The sequence below is a fragment of the Plectropomus leopardus genome, chromosome 12, assembly GCF_008729295.1.
Source record: "Plectropomus leopardus isolate mb chromosome 12, YSFRI_Pleo_2.0, whole genome shotgun sequence".
In the NCBI taxonomy this organism is placed as follows: Eukaryota; Metazoa; Chordata; class Actinopteri; order Perciformes; family Serranidae; genus Plectropomus; species Plectropomus leopardus.
The window spans coordinates 32029182-32043768 of NC_056474.1; the positions used below are offsets into that span (position 1 = coordinate 32029182).

At 38.1% G+C, this 14587-nt stretch overlaps 1 protein-coding gene across 1 annotated transcript; it reads right to left on the bottom strand.

The window, feature by feature from the left end:
- Window positions 1-1164: 1164 nt before the first annotated feature.
- On the bottom strand, window positions 1165-14107 carry rnf2 (ring finger protein 2). The gene is made up of 9 exons (XM_042497888.1): window positions 14055-14107; window positions 8945-9041; window positions 8674-8834; window positions 6785-6867; window positions 6541-6673; window positions 6354-6453; window positions 5284-5456; window positions 3711-3900; window positions 1165-2010 (listed from the first exon to the last, which is right to left on the bottom strand). The coding sequence occupies exons 2-9, from the start codon at window positions 9029-9031 to the stop codon at window positions 1909-1911; spliced, it is 1029 nt and encodes a 342-aa protein (XP_042353822.1). The 5' UTR covers window positions 9032-9041; window positions 14055-14107; the 3' UTR covers window positions 1165-1908.
- Between the last annotated feature and the right edge of the window lie 480 nt (window positions 14108-14587).

Below are 14587 nucleotides of genomic sequence, written 5' to 3' on the forward strand. Positions count from 1 at the left end.
CCATCTTTGTAGCTTCACATCACTTTATAGATACAACTGGATATGCTTGCACTGCCCACTGCTGGTCAACACTGTCGAGTCCCTCAGTGTCAACGCACATTTGACCTTGTAGTATTCAACATATGGTTTAACAGCTGTTTTCTCAAAGGCCCCTTCACACTAACAGCTTGTCACCGTGTGCCACATCGAAATCTAACTGTCCACCATCAGCTGAGAGGATTGTCTGTGGAAGAAACTGACAGAATTACTTGAATTTATGTGCTTTGAATTTCCCTCTTGAAAATGCCAAGTTGACCATTTCAAGTTGTACAATTCCAAAGTAAATTCTGAACATCAAATTCCTTAGCTGGAGTGCTCCGAAAGAAACTGGGATGTCTATGCAGAATATGAGGAACCAGATTTTTCTGTGCTCATGTAAACACATTATTCCAAATCTGACAAAAAGCCTCATAAACAGCTTATACATGTCCATGTAAGATCACTCAATAATGACCATGTTTGACTTAAACATTGAGGTTGTTATGGATGGTCCATTGTGGCCTAATATGTCTCATTCATTTCATTCTGTCTGTCATGTTAACCGAGAAGAGAGATGAGCGAGCGGTATCCCAGACTCTCCATAGATCTTTAAAATCGCAAACCTTGAAAATTTAAAGGAGGGAAATCCAACCCACATACACAGACTGATGGCTCTCACAGTCAGACCTGAGGATCTGTGACATGGATCCACTGTTAAATGCAATGGGTCGTTTCTCAGCCCACGCTACGCTCTTCCAACAAAAACAGGGCTGGTAGTTTTTTCTGTAATCCTGCTCCTTTAAGAGGGTCATTAGGTTTTCTGTTAACTCTAAAATTCAAATGGTTATGGACTTTCAGCGCTGCCATACATGTCAGATTAATCTTAACCTTTTGCAAGCCAGAGAAACATGACTTTTCTCTTGCTGCTTTCATATGCCTTTCACAAGTGTTTAACCCTTTGGAACCTGGGCAAATTGATGGGATTTCTTTCAAAAACATTCAAATGCAATGAGCAACTAATAAATGTTTGACAAATTGCATGAAATCAGTATTTTAACTTTTTTAAAGAAAAAAACAAGGGGAAAACATTTAGGGAAAAACTATATTTACCAATTTCATAATTACATGTTTAAAATTATGTTAGAGAATTATTCTAATGTTTGAAGCACATTTTCCAGGTCATTTCTCTGTTTTGTTTTGTGCTACTGTTTTTATTTCACTAAATTTAATCATGTCTTGCGAATTTTCAGGTCAAATCTTCTTCTCCACTGTTTTCTTCCCATGTCATTAACAGAAATCAAGGCAATTTGCTCAGATTTCAAAGCGTTACATGGGTGTGTAAACGCACACACACACCTGTCTTATAGCTAGTGTATTCTGCATGGCTCTCAGTGAGATTTGTATCTAAAGATTTCACCATGTTTCTCTCACAGTCAACTTCTGGTGCAGACCAGAATCACAGAGCATAAAGGGGCCTTTGCTGAAGACAAATACAGTATAATACAATGTTCCAAACCTGGAAAAAAACAAACATTTCTAATTCAGACTGTGAACAGACCCTGGTTTTCAGAGCTGGAGAGAATCAACATCCACTTTAAAAGCCCGTTATCACTTGGATTCCCTGCTGGCTGCTGTACTGATCTGCTACCTTCTACAGAGAGAGAGAGATAGAAAGAGACACAGAGAAAGATACCGAGAATATAAAACAAGTTTTTGTCTTTTTACAAGAGTCCTTTTGAGGGTAAAACCAACCCCTCTCATCTCCTTCAGACACACACATTCCTCTCCTCGTGTCTCTGTGTGTGCAGGTGTAGCAAAGTCCATGTGTGTACTTCCTACTGGCATGTGTAAATGTGTGTGTATGCATGTGTGTGTGTGTTGCGTGTGTGTCTACTTGTGTTCTTTAGTTGGAGCAAAGTAGAGCTCCATGGGTTTGTTGACCTTCCAGTACTTTTCGCTGACCAGCTCCAGGGAGAAAGAACCGTTGAGAACCTGCGGACAGAGTTGAACACCATGATGAACTTCTTCAACTCAAACCTCTTCTCCTCATCGCTGCGTTCACCTGTCGCACAGACTGTCCCCACAGGATTCTGCGGGCTGTTTTTGTGACTGTTGTGGCCTGGAATACCAGTTTTGTGGCAGCTTTTCTAAAAAAGTTGTGATATTTTTAGGAGGGTCTTTTTTTTAATCTTTACTTTGTGCTTTTTAAAGTTACAATTCACGATATGATGTATTTTCAAAGCCAATACTATAATAAAACTAATATTTACAAAATCTTAGCTGGTCCAAAGTTGTCTTTGTCCTATGTGTCATAGCCAGGAGGCGTTATAAACAGCGAAAAAAAATGCATCACCTTCCCTCCACCATGATTTACCATTTTTCACAGTTTCTAGCTGTGACAGATGGTGTGATTTTGGAAACTTTGAGAAAACATGCCTTTCAAACCCACTTGCAGGTTTTGGAATTCTGAAGGTATTGTAAAATAAAATACGACAATTTAAAGTTGAATGTCCCTCCTCTAAGACAAATCAAAAATAGAACTCCCTCCCCAGAGATTAAAGAATGATTTCAAATGTCTGTAATTTTGCAACACCTCCCTTCCCTCTCAGAAATAACCAACAGTCCCTTAGGTTTAGGTAGAGAAAAAAACATATTAATGGGGAAAGTTTTAGACACAACACCGGGATCCCAACCCCCCACAGCATCAGGTGAGAGACAGAGAGAGACACTGTGCACCTGGCACACGTTTGCGTTCTGGTGCTGCACACCATAATGACTCCATTTAGTCAATAAAACGGTTAATAAATTGGGTAACATTAGCTCTGTGCAGCTAACAGTTCTCCCTGTCACCGTGTGTGTGACAGGCACAGCAGTAGTCTCATTATAAACAGGGAAACAGGCTGAGCGATCAATACGCTGTGCAAAGCAGTACCATGAAATCAATCAAAGTTGCGGTGAAGTTGTGGTGATTTGAGAAAATTGCAAGGTTGCAATGAATTCAAGGGGATTTCCTTAATTCGCACAAATAGTTGTAATCGCAAAATCCTGTAGACTGTATGACATGACAGCTCCCCTAAAGTGAAGCCAAAACATCTGGAGGCTACACAATGGTGCGATATGCCGACTTGAACAGACACTGTAAAATATGCTTCTGGCTCCAGATGACATCACCAGCACAATATGGCAGCGGCTGCTTTCGGAATATTTTCATTTTTATTTTTGCTCAGCGGGAGGAAGTGGAGACGTGTCATTCATTTTTATACACAGTAACTGGTCTGTAGTAGCTGAGTTATTCTTTCTCAAATGATAAGCAAACTGTTTTTCACTTTATTTGAATGAAATAAAACAAATGCAAAACAAATTAGAAAATATCTTCTTCTGCAATCTACTATTTCTCAGCTGAAATATCTTATGAATACTCCCTGACTTCATACAAAAATATTAGATTATGTTTGCTTCACCATGATGAGATTCTAAAGATTAACATAACACCTTGTTTGAGTTTGAACGAGCCTCTTTAACATAGTCAAACATTTCAAACCCGGAACATTTCAATGGTGGTGAAGACACTGAAGATTTGCTCGAGTTGACACAGGCGAAGTGTTTTCATGTCCAGCAGTACAGGCTGGAAAGAGTTGCAAATAATCACACGGGTTGAGTGTCGTTTTTAGAAAGTAGGTACGTATACTCACGGTGAACTGGTTTCCAGCAGTAGGTATGTAGATGGTGTACTGTTTCTCTGAAGCTGCCTCCACATTAACAGGACTGGCCTCTGCGTTTCTCCTCAGCTCCTCCAGAGCCAGTCTGACAGCCAGGTATTTAGACAGGTGATCCACTGTAGCATTTCCGGACGTCTTTATGTAGCGAGGGACAAACTCCACACTGCACACACACACACACACACACACACACACACACACACACATTTAAACGTGTTAATGAGCTGGTAGGAACAGACGATGAGTCACAGTCACTACATGGATATGACTGTGGTGAGGTGATTTCATCAGTGCTTTGTAGACTCTGCTGCTGTTTTAGGGTGTTTTGTTTTGACATTACGCTGCAGGAAAGGCACCTATTTATCTCACAAAAGTACAAATGTGCAGTTGTGATATGCAACATCTGTAGAAAGTTTCCTTTTGTGAGAATAAACATTCCTACATTAGCTTTAAAATGTAGTGACTATCTTTTCTCTATCACATGTACTCTAACCAACACTGACCAAAAGACCAGTTCAAAGTTTGGCTAACTTTACCCATAATACCAGGATTGTTAACCCATTGTGTATAGGTGGGCTTATTGAGCTTGGGTTGTTTTATTACATTTAATTACAGTATTTGTTTTCTGTTATTATGTTTTTTTAAGTTTCCACAGCACACCACAGTAGTTTAGTTCACTCCTGTATTTCATTTGTGAGACGAGCACAAACCTTCAGCCTAATTTGTGGCAGAGCGTGCAAAACTTTTGATTAGTGCCACTCAACAGAAATGAAATATGAAGTTTGAAAAGTGTACACAACACTTCCTTTAAGTGGCTGACCAGGAGAATTTTGTTATGACGTGGCCGTCCTATTTTGTTGTGCAGTGTGACTGGTAATGCTACTACCGTAGCTATGGAGATAGTTTTCAATATACACCAATTCAAGTCTATTTGCTAACTGAAACAGAAATACATTTTTTTTAATCTTATGTGCATATTCCTTTAGTTAACCATTCTGTGCCCGTAATGTGCCTGTATTCGCCTTGATCTGCAAACACAGCAAAGGCGAAACTCATCATAAGTGATTTTTATCCCTCAGTAGCAGTTTGAGTTGCGGCGTGTATCATTGATCAGTTGATCCTGTCAGAGCTGATCAGATGGATGAATGAGAGGAGAAGCAGAGTGCAGATTGACTGAATGCAAACTTTTAGACCCAGCACAATGAACAGTTAAGTTCCACTTTCACTGCGACTGGTGTTCTGCAGTGACAACGCACTGGTGACAATAGTTCGCTCATCGCTTCGAGAGTGTGGTGCAGTGAATAACTGCACGGTATCTATATTTTAACAGCTCTACAAAATCTATCTGTGGCAGCAGATTTTAAATCGTGGCGGCCTTCCAAAATTAAATTAATGTGTGGGGGTCTCTGGTTACCATGACTGAAACATTTTGCCGAAGCAGCATTGTAAATGTTGCACTGCTCTTTCATTTCTGTCGAGCGACATTCTTCAAAGTGTCGATGCCATAAATGAGGCTTTGATCTGAGCTGTAGGCGTGTGACACTACCTGTTGTGCCCGTCATCCTTCTCCATCAGGGTGGGATGTGGCCTGAACACCAGTTCTATTTCGCTGGCACCGCCATCTATCACTGAGTCCCCGCCCCCATTCTCAGCAGCATTATCCATGTCCAAACCGCTGTCGTCGCTCGTCTTGGTGCGCTTAATGCTGGGACCCGCCTCCTGAGAAAAACATTCAAAAACAGTATTTGTAAAATGACAAAACAAAGCAGAGAGAGATGTGCTTTTGAGCAGAGTGTTATCCCTAATACAAGTACATTTTCATGTTCATGTTCGTGTTTCATTACAACTGACACCTGGCAAGGTTTTGAAGGTTTAGCGCTTCCTTTGCTTATGGCATGCTTTTAACCCTTAGGGACTGTTTGGCACATTTCACACGCTTTTCATTCTTCATTTTTTGATCATTTTGGCTGTGTTCATGCATATGACATACATTTTGGTAAGATTGTGTATTTTTGTTTCATCTGTGAATTTCCAGCTCAGCTCCTACAGTAAGTCTAAAATACACTGTGGAAAATAAATTGTTACATTCAGACTGTTGAGTGTAAAAAATGCTCCATTGAAACCCATTCAAACTGACAATTTTTGATCTCACAGCCATCAAAGCATAAAAACATGCAATGTATTATTTCTGGGTGTCATTCTGGGCTTTGGCCTTGGAATTTGTCATTTTTTACTATTTTCCACCTGATGATGTAATTTTTTACTTTATTTGGCATAATGGAGAAAATACACGCTATTTCCACTAGGTGCACTGTCACAGTCAATGTTGCTGCTAATCATTGACATATCGCAGACTGTGATCATAAAAAGAAAAAAAAATCTACTTAGCATATACTGAAAATAATTCATTCTTTTTCAATTTCGTTTTTTTTCCATCTAAAAACAGTGTCTTAGTGAACAAAACCCTGGCATTTAAAGGGTAAAAATTCTGAAAATTAATGAATATTTGATATTTATGATTAAGGATGATTAAGGGTTCATTTCAACGTTAACAACTAGGAAACAAAATGTGTGTACATTATCATGTGTGATCATATGTGAAGCACCATAACAGACCTGGTTGCTGTGGACAGATGCGTTGCTACAATGGGAAGAGTCTCCATTGTCCTCAGCTCCGCTACCATTTTCCACTGTGTGTCTCTTCCCGCGCTGCAGTCTGACATAAACAAATGCAAATTCATTTATTAAGTCTGTATTTGCATTATGGGTAGATCTGCATTTGTGTGTTGAGATGCGTGTTTACCTAGTCATGGCCTGTATCTTCAGCCCCTCCTCTATGCTGTGGGACAGGGCTTGCTGGTTGTTGTGTTTGCTAATGCGGGCCAACACTCTCTCTTGGTGGGCTTCGTACTCATCACGGCTGGGATAAATCTTGCCTGAAATGGAATAGATTTATATGAAACTAGACGTAAGAAGGTTTTTACACAGTATTTTGACTCGCAGTTTTCATCCAGATTTTTAATGTACTGATTCTTGTGGTCACTTACTAATCAGAGCATCAAAGTTAGGGTCTGGACGCAGCGACCTCTTGGACACCAGCTTCTTGCGACAGGTGGGACACTCTTTATTACTGCAGACAGAGAGGACAGACAGGCATTTTGAAACATTGACTGATGATATCATGAACTGAAACAAAAGTGCCAATGCAAAGACTACAACGACAAGTGTGGACTACTATTAATAATGTAACACATTTCAAGTGCTTTTTAATGTCTGTCTTGGTATGTTTATATCAAACAATGCAGTTACAGTGAGACTCAAACCTGAATAAATACAGGTGCTTCAGGCTGCATACTGACAATTTAGAGCACACCTCAAGTTAGTGCGTGACTGATCCATACCAACCTTTTCTTTGGCACTTACTCTGAACTCATAGAAAGAATTCATGGTCAAAAGCACATTCAAACTAATGTATATCAAGAAACTGCTTATCTAAGCTGCTGGGTTTTGCTGATGACATACAGTGTAATAACATAATATTTGCTACAATGTAATGGCTGCTTACAGTAATTATTCCAGAGCTAGTACGTATAGAGCTGAGTCAACATGTATATCTGTCTTTAACAGTGATGCTGTGAAAGCCTACATTATTTACAGAAATGGTTTAAATTTCCTTTTACTACTCACATGCCCATATATATATTGAAAGTTATTGGTGCTTCTGCCAAAACTGACCGTGAGGTGACCCTTTTCTATAGCCATGTATATGTAGGTGATGGTGTATGAAATCCACAGTCCTTGTTCTCTGTAATGCCCGGGTCACACCAGGTCACCGTTAATAATATGCCGCTTCTACACTGCCTGCTCAAGGTGGGAATATCACACCATTATGCTGCCTCGCCGTTCTGTATATAACATACGATTGCAGAGAGGGGGGAAAAGAGTGGTCTCGCCTCTGAGCCGGGACAGGAGGTAGTAACGGTAAAACATAAATCCAGAAAGATGTGATCATTGGTGGTAGGGGTGTGATGTTTTGATTACATATTATTTAAGTGACCCACTACTAGAGATTAATAAAGCAGCTGTAAGCTTTTAGCAGCTAATTCAAAGAAGAACAGTGGCTGTAAATGTACGCAACCTGGGAAAACAAAGAGATTTGGGAGCTCCTTAACTTCTTAGCAGAAACGTGATCAGCTGCCATATACAGAGAAGGTAAATGATTGTGATTGACATGTCATGCCTTTGTTTTTCTTAAAGCGCTACCACACATATATTACATATACTCTTTTGATTGCGGGATGCCGCAATGCAGTGTACGTATAATCCCACACTGGAGCAGAATACTGCTACTGTCGTTTGGTTCTGTGTAAAGATGCAAAGGCAGCATACAGAAGGTATGTTGTTGCAGCCCTAAAGAGCCATATGGTACCATTTAAATATTATCATCAAAACACAACTTTCATTTTTGCTGAAACCGCATGTGTCACAAAAAAAAAAAATAGACAAGTCCCAGTGTGGCTGCTCTAACCTGTTTGCACAGGAAAACAATACAAGAGGTTCCATGATGCACATGCACTGTTCATGCAGGCAGTGTGACCGGGATATGAGACATACATAATAAAATGTGAAGCTATCCCTTCAACAACAATGCTCTTTCAAACAGGCCATTTCAGACATGCTGTATACTTCAGTATAATCACCATTGCCTTTAGTTTTTCCATCTCTACTGATCTAATAAAACCCTGACAAGATTTCTCTTGTCTAATTGTGGAGACCATGTCTGACGCTCCTCCTTCCCTCAGGGGTCACCACTCCTCATTCTCTGCAGCTCTGACATTCACATTAGTGAATTAGCTGCTGTTCCCACCCTGAAACCTGAATGCCACTGCAGGGACAGAGAGGGTTCCTCTGGCTTCTACTGCGTGGTAGAACTTACCCAGATCTTAAAGCTGTGATGATACAATCAGCGCAGAAGCGGTGCAGACATTCTTTGGTTGTCATTGTGTTCTTCAACATGTCCAGACAGATAGGACACATGAGTTCGCTGTGTAGGGACCTAGGCGACACCGCTATTTCCAGTCCATCTGTTATAGCCTCCTGTGCCAGTACCAAACACATCCAGATGAAAGTTAGTACACACAAAGCATAACAAAAATGGTTTGGACAGGACTCCTATGTGAATAAAATGACATGCTATGAACGGTTACCTGTGGAGTTCTCTGTAGTTCATAGAGACTCAGCTCCCAGGTCTTACTGAGGGGTTGAACCCCATTGGTCTGAACTGTCTGAGTCATCACTGCAACACTGAAATACACAAAACACAAAATTGCATTTTTTGGGAAATCTTGGGAATGTTTGGTTGTAAATACTCACTCAGACACACTCATGCATCATTGGTGGCTTCACAACTGGCAGCAAATGCTGTGTAGTGTCTTGCTCAAGGACACTTAAAAGATGTGGAAAGGAGGGATCACCAACCCTGCAGTTAATGGACAACCACTCCACCTCCTGAATTTAGTCTAAAATGGCTTAATGACATTATTTAAAAGGGTGTGAGCACTGGTTTAAACAGAACAGCCTTCTGTATAATTGCCCTGTTGTTATAAATCAGTGTAAACTTTTTCAAGTTTTTGCTTTGGTCATAGTTTACTTAGGTAATATTAAACTCATTTACTTTGCCTTGTGCATTTCATAGATTACTGAAACTTAATGCAGCAGCTTGCATAACAATGTGTCAGGCACATCTTTGATTACAAAGACAAAAGACAAACACCCCTATATATAAATATATATCTCTTTTAATTATGCATACATTTACTACATTACTGTTAACATTCAGTTTATTAATTTGCAATTACTGTACACCTGTCTAACACAAATTTCTAGGCTATTATTTTATTTTTTGTGTTATACGTGATATTTTTCCCTTATATAGCTAGTTATTTTACATAGTACACAGTAGTTATTTTTTCTTCTTTTTACATATTAAATGAAAATTGTTGGAAGAAGTTGAGATCTTAAGTTTTTATTGCCAACAGCTGCTTCTCTGTAATTGCTGTGCACATGACAATAAAGAACATGAAACAAAGAGGAACATAGGCTGATGTAACAATACAAATTGTTTCAACAGTGAATGACAAAAGTCTTGAGTCACTGCAAAAGAGGCTACATTAGGCCGACCATTTTGTCATTAAAAGATATTGAGAAATTAAACAAACCCATTAGATGGTTTTCTTATGCAGTTATTGAAGCATTTCTAATTTTTTGAAGTTTCTGTTGATGCTTTGTAAGACCATTTTACAATAACAGGACATTTTTACTAATAAAAGAAATTGCTGGGAAATAAACAGCGTATGGCATGTTAAAATCTTTGTTTTGTTATCCAAACTTGGTTTTTAACTGCACACGTACAGTATATTTAACACTTACTCCTCAAGTTCACAGGTGAGAAACTGCATCTCAATAACACACAGATCTATATGACAGAGTGGTGATTCATATTTATTAAAAAAAACAAATAACTTCATTCTTCTGAATGCTACAAGCACCAATGGATGGAGCAAGGAAAGTGTTCACCCACCTGCCTCAGGGAGTTCTTATTTTAGAGATGGATACAGTGCAGACTCTCACAAAGATTAGAACATCTGAATGTGACAGCCCTGTTATTTATCCTGACCGTTCATTAGCATTTGTGTCCTGCACATGTTTTTAAAACTACTTCTTTTCTATGTCTTCATTTTTTTTTTTTCGAGCAGGGCTACTTTTCTCATACATTTGGATTCAACTGGGTTAAGCCTTGCATTAAAAATGTCATTATTCACTTACAACCATCATTCTTTCATAAATACATATTTGTTCATTAATTGTCAGATAAAGATAAAATACATCACCAGAAGAAATGTTCTTGCTGCCACAAACATTTATTATGATTGGGCTACTTTCCTATCTGCCTGGGTCCTTGTTTGATGTATGGCTTCTGCACTCGATAACATTATACTTGGAGCACAAGTTTCTTGTGTTTTAGTTGAACTCTGTTAATGACTCTATCCCCTTAGGGTATTAGAGTTGATTTCTAAAAGTTAAAAAATGCCAAGGAACAGCAACATTTGAAAGACATCAGGTAATGTGTGGCGATTAGCAAAGTATGGTGATAAAAATATATTGCAATATAATGTGAATTATTGCCTTTTTTCAAGCGCATATTATGTCCCCAAAAGAAAAACTTTCACAGTCATTTTTAATGCAACAAAATGTTTCAAGTGGACTAAAAAAACAACTGATATTTTTCCAGAGGGCTACCAAAAGTTTATTTGAATTTGTAATATCTTTAATTTATGTTATTCAAAAAAAATGTCATGTAAATGTAATGATACCATATTTCCACGCAAAAAAATTGCGATACTGTGCTGTATTGATTTCCCCCAAACCTAGAATTTGATAGAAAACTGTTTGAGTAAAAATTGAAATTTTCAAAGTTTCCTAACAATTTTACAGAATTAAACACCAAACAGATAAATCCCTGCAATTCATTATGTCTTAGTCCTCAGGAGTAAATATGGATCTTATTTGGTTTACACTGACCGAGGCAGAGCTGGGGAAATTATTTTTCCAAATAACAGAGCCACAGGGAGGGCAATTAGGACTAGCATCTGTCTGGAATAATTAATATATCTTTTCAGTTTTACTGAACATTCAAATAGTTTATCAATTGCTGTTATTGAGTTAAACCTCTATAGGGCATTTCAGTTTATTTCTGAAAGTAAAGAAATGCCCCACAACAGCAACATTTGAAAGACATTAAAGAGGTCACTTGCACTGCAGTAAGATGTGAATTTAATATAAAAAAATTGGATTTTCTAAGATTCTAAGATTCTTAACAAAGATACAGAATTATATGCCCCAAAGTAAAGTCCCTGCAAATTAATTACTTCTTCTTCCTCTGGAGTAAATATGAATCTTCTGGTGTATCAACTGACCAAGGAAAAGCTGGGGAGATTAATTTAATAAAAATAGAAGTGAATTTGATAACAATTAATTTAAATAACAGAGCCAGTGCAAGGCCAATTGGGACTAGCATCTGTGTGGAATAATTCATATATCTCAATTCAGTTTTATTAAAAATTCAAATAATAGTTTTTGCCTCTTTAGTTAAAGCAACCAGAGACCTTTAGGTGATGCATAGCTTAAATTTATGGCTTTGACTTTATATGATGACTGTACAATGATAAAGTCCAGTTAAAGGGCTGAGCTAAACCATGTTTTTTTTTTTTTTTACTGGTGCCAAGATAACGAATTCATTATTTTTTAAGCACAAAGACACCCGAGAAATGATCACAGATTTTAGAAGGATGTCCTCTTTGTCTCCTGTAATTATGAATGACACAATTACTGAAAGTGTACATGAACATAAGTGGGCACTGCTATTGATAGCAAGCGGACATGCTAACAGAAATGCTAGGTTTGCAAAGGCTAAACGTCTCTACTTTTCAAAGAAACACAGAAGTTTTTATGTGGACTGATCAATATTCATTATGTTTTACAAGACCTTCATTGACAGTATTATGGTGTTTTTGTATACAATGTATACAGTACATCATTTGTCCCGCGCAGCATTTAGCTGCCTAACAAGTTCTAATCACAGGTCTAGAATTGTACTTTTATATTAACTTAAATTGACTTAAATGAACTTAATATGCTCTTCAAATGTCTAGTGATTATGCTTTTTGATGTTTTTTGCATGTTTTCAATCAGTCAGTCAGACTTTATTTGTATAGCACTTTACATACAAGCAGATTGTAACACAAAGAGCTTCACACAGTGTTACAAAGGGTACTGTCTACAGCCTAATGGGTTACATGTGCTACATTCCTACATAATACAGGGTTCCTGCAGCTAAAGGCAGGATCCCTGGATTTAAGACTGTTTCAAGACTCTTTTAAAATGCCACTTGGATTCAAGTACAAGACAAATTTTCTAATAACCAAAATTGACTATATCATTTTGCCCAATTATCTATGTCAAATGTTGAAAATACAACCTTTTTTTGTTACCCTTAAGTGGGAAATACCTGGTGTTTTTGGACGGTTTTCTGGGCGATTTTGTGGCTCTCAATCTTCATGTGAGATTCTATTGCTTGGATTCCCATCATGAGGAGTTTTAAAAAAGGAATTTGTTAAATTATGTCACAACAAAAAAAAGTTACTAATTACTTCAAGATTTTACAATACAATGTCAGAAAAAAATAATAATTTATCAAATTGCACTTCCCATGTGTGAGCATTTTTTAGAAATTGGAAAGATTAATTTAAGTCAATTTAATAGGCCGACCAATTGAGGCCTTATTTTTAGATGAATGAATTAAATGCTTTTTAAGACTTTTTAATGATCCATGGGGACCCATTAGAAGAGACAGATTAATGAGATAAGAAACCTTAATATCAAAAATTCTGATCTCCTCTCAGATAGCTGTATGATATTGTATGGCCATGCTGTCAACATGTGACAGACAGGAGGTGAAAGTGGGGGTGGTCCACATTACACATACTGGGTGGCTGAAGGCAAACTGGTGTCTCTTTCTACATGAGCTTTAAATTTTTCAGAAAATCAAAACCAACAACGAAGAAATTAACATTGTGGCGTCTTGAACACATTGCATACATCCTCTATGAGCACAACGCAATCATCCTTTGATGTCAATAAACAAAACCCAGTGTGCTGTAGCTACTGACTCAAACTGGATACATGTTCTCCGGGGTTCTTGGCTTTTTAACAAGGTTCGTTTTGCAGCTAGAACAAGATAGACATTAACTATACATTAACATTTGATTCAGTCCACCTTTTACAAATGATATTCGGAGCCCGTGCACAGATTTCATGTAAAAAATCTGTGAGGCTCGGCTAATGCTAACTAGCTGCCACAGAAGCTAGCTATTCTTCGTAACGCTAACATAAGAGGCGAAATAAACTCAACATACAGCAAGTCTGAAGCTGACAGGAGACAAAGACTATACAGGTGTGCCAAACAGCTAATTTATGTCCATTTAATTTTTTACAGCTAACGACACAAAAGGCTAATATCTAAAATATTGCGAGGGAGTCGTGAATGTAATTCGTCCCTGTGACAGAGGGAAAAACAACAACAGAGAGCGAGCCGACGCACCAACCTCCTGAGGGGACCTATGTGCTTTTTCTACCTTATTTTCCACATTTAAACAGCTGCAAACTCATATGTGAACGGCCATTGATACACAAACGCAGACATGAATACGATATGTTGCTAGCTTGCACAAAATACGATTGTTTCAGTAATGTACTTACATTTTCAGCTGTGGGTACGAGCCGATCCAGCCAGCGCGTTTAGGCGAAGGCAATATGGCGGATGTAGAAGAAAGAAGCGATGTAGTCTGGGAAATTGAGGCGCTATGACAGAGGGGCCAGAGGTCCTGAGGCAAACTTCACCCAACAAAGAGGAGTGGATGTGCAGCATGCACTGTTGGGGAGTAACCAGTTACATGTGACCATACCTCCATCATAAATAATTACATTTCTGTACGATCACAGCAAATGTTAGTGTAGAGCTGATGCATCAAACAAACAACACGGAGGGAGCTATCAACAAAACAAACAGCTAATTTATCAAGAAAATGCAAACAGGTACATGTAGCCTTCATATAACTTGTTGGGGTAATCAAATTACAAAATAAATGTAATTGTAGTAAGTTACAGTTACTCAGAAAAATATGCCATTAAATTACAGTTAATAGTCAAAATGTGTGAGATTACTATGATAGAGGATAAGAAAAAAGATTTAGGGAATAAAGTCATAATATTTTGAGAATAAAGTCTTAATT

Coding starts and splice junctions, on each gene's coding strand:
- rnf2 (XM_042497888.1), bottom strand. CDS start 9,031: ATGACTCAGACAGTTCAGACCAATGGGGTTCAACCCCTCAGTAAGACC. Junction 8,835..8,944: donor AACTACAGAGAACTCCACAG/GTAACCGTTCAT, acceptor GTACTGGCACAG/GAGGCTATAACAGATGGACT. Junction 6,868..8,673: donor ATCACAGCTTTAAGATCTGG/GTAAGTTCTACC, acceptor CTCTGTCTGCAG/TAATAAAGAGTGTCCCACCT.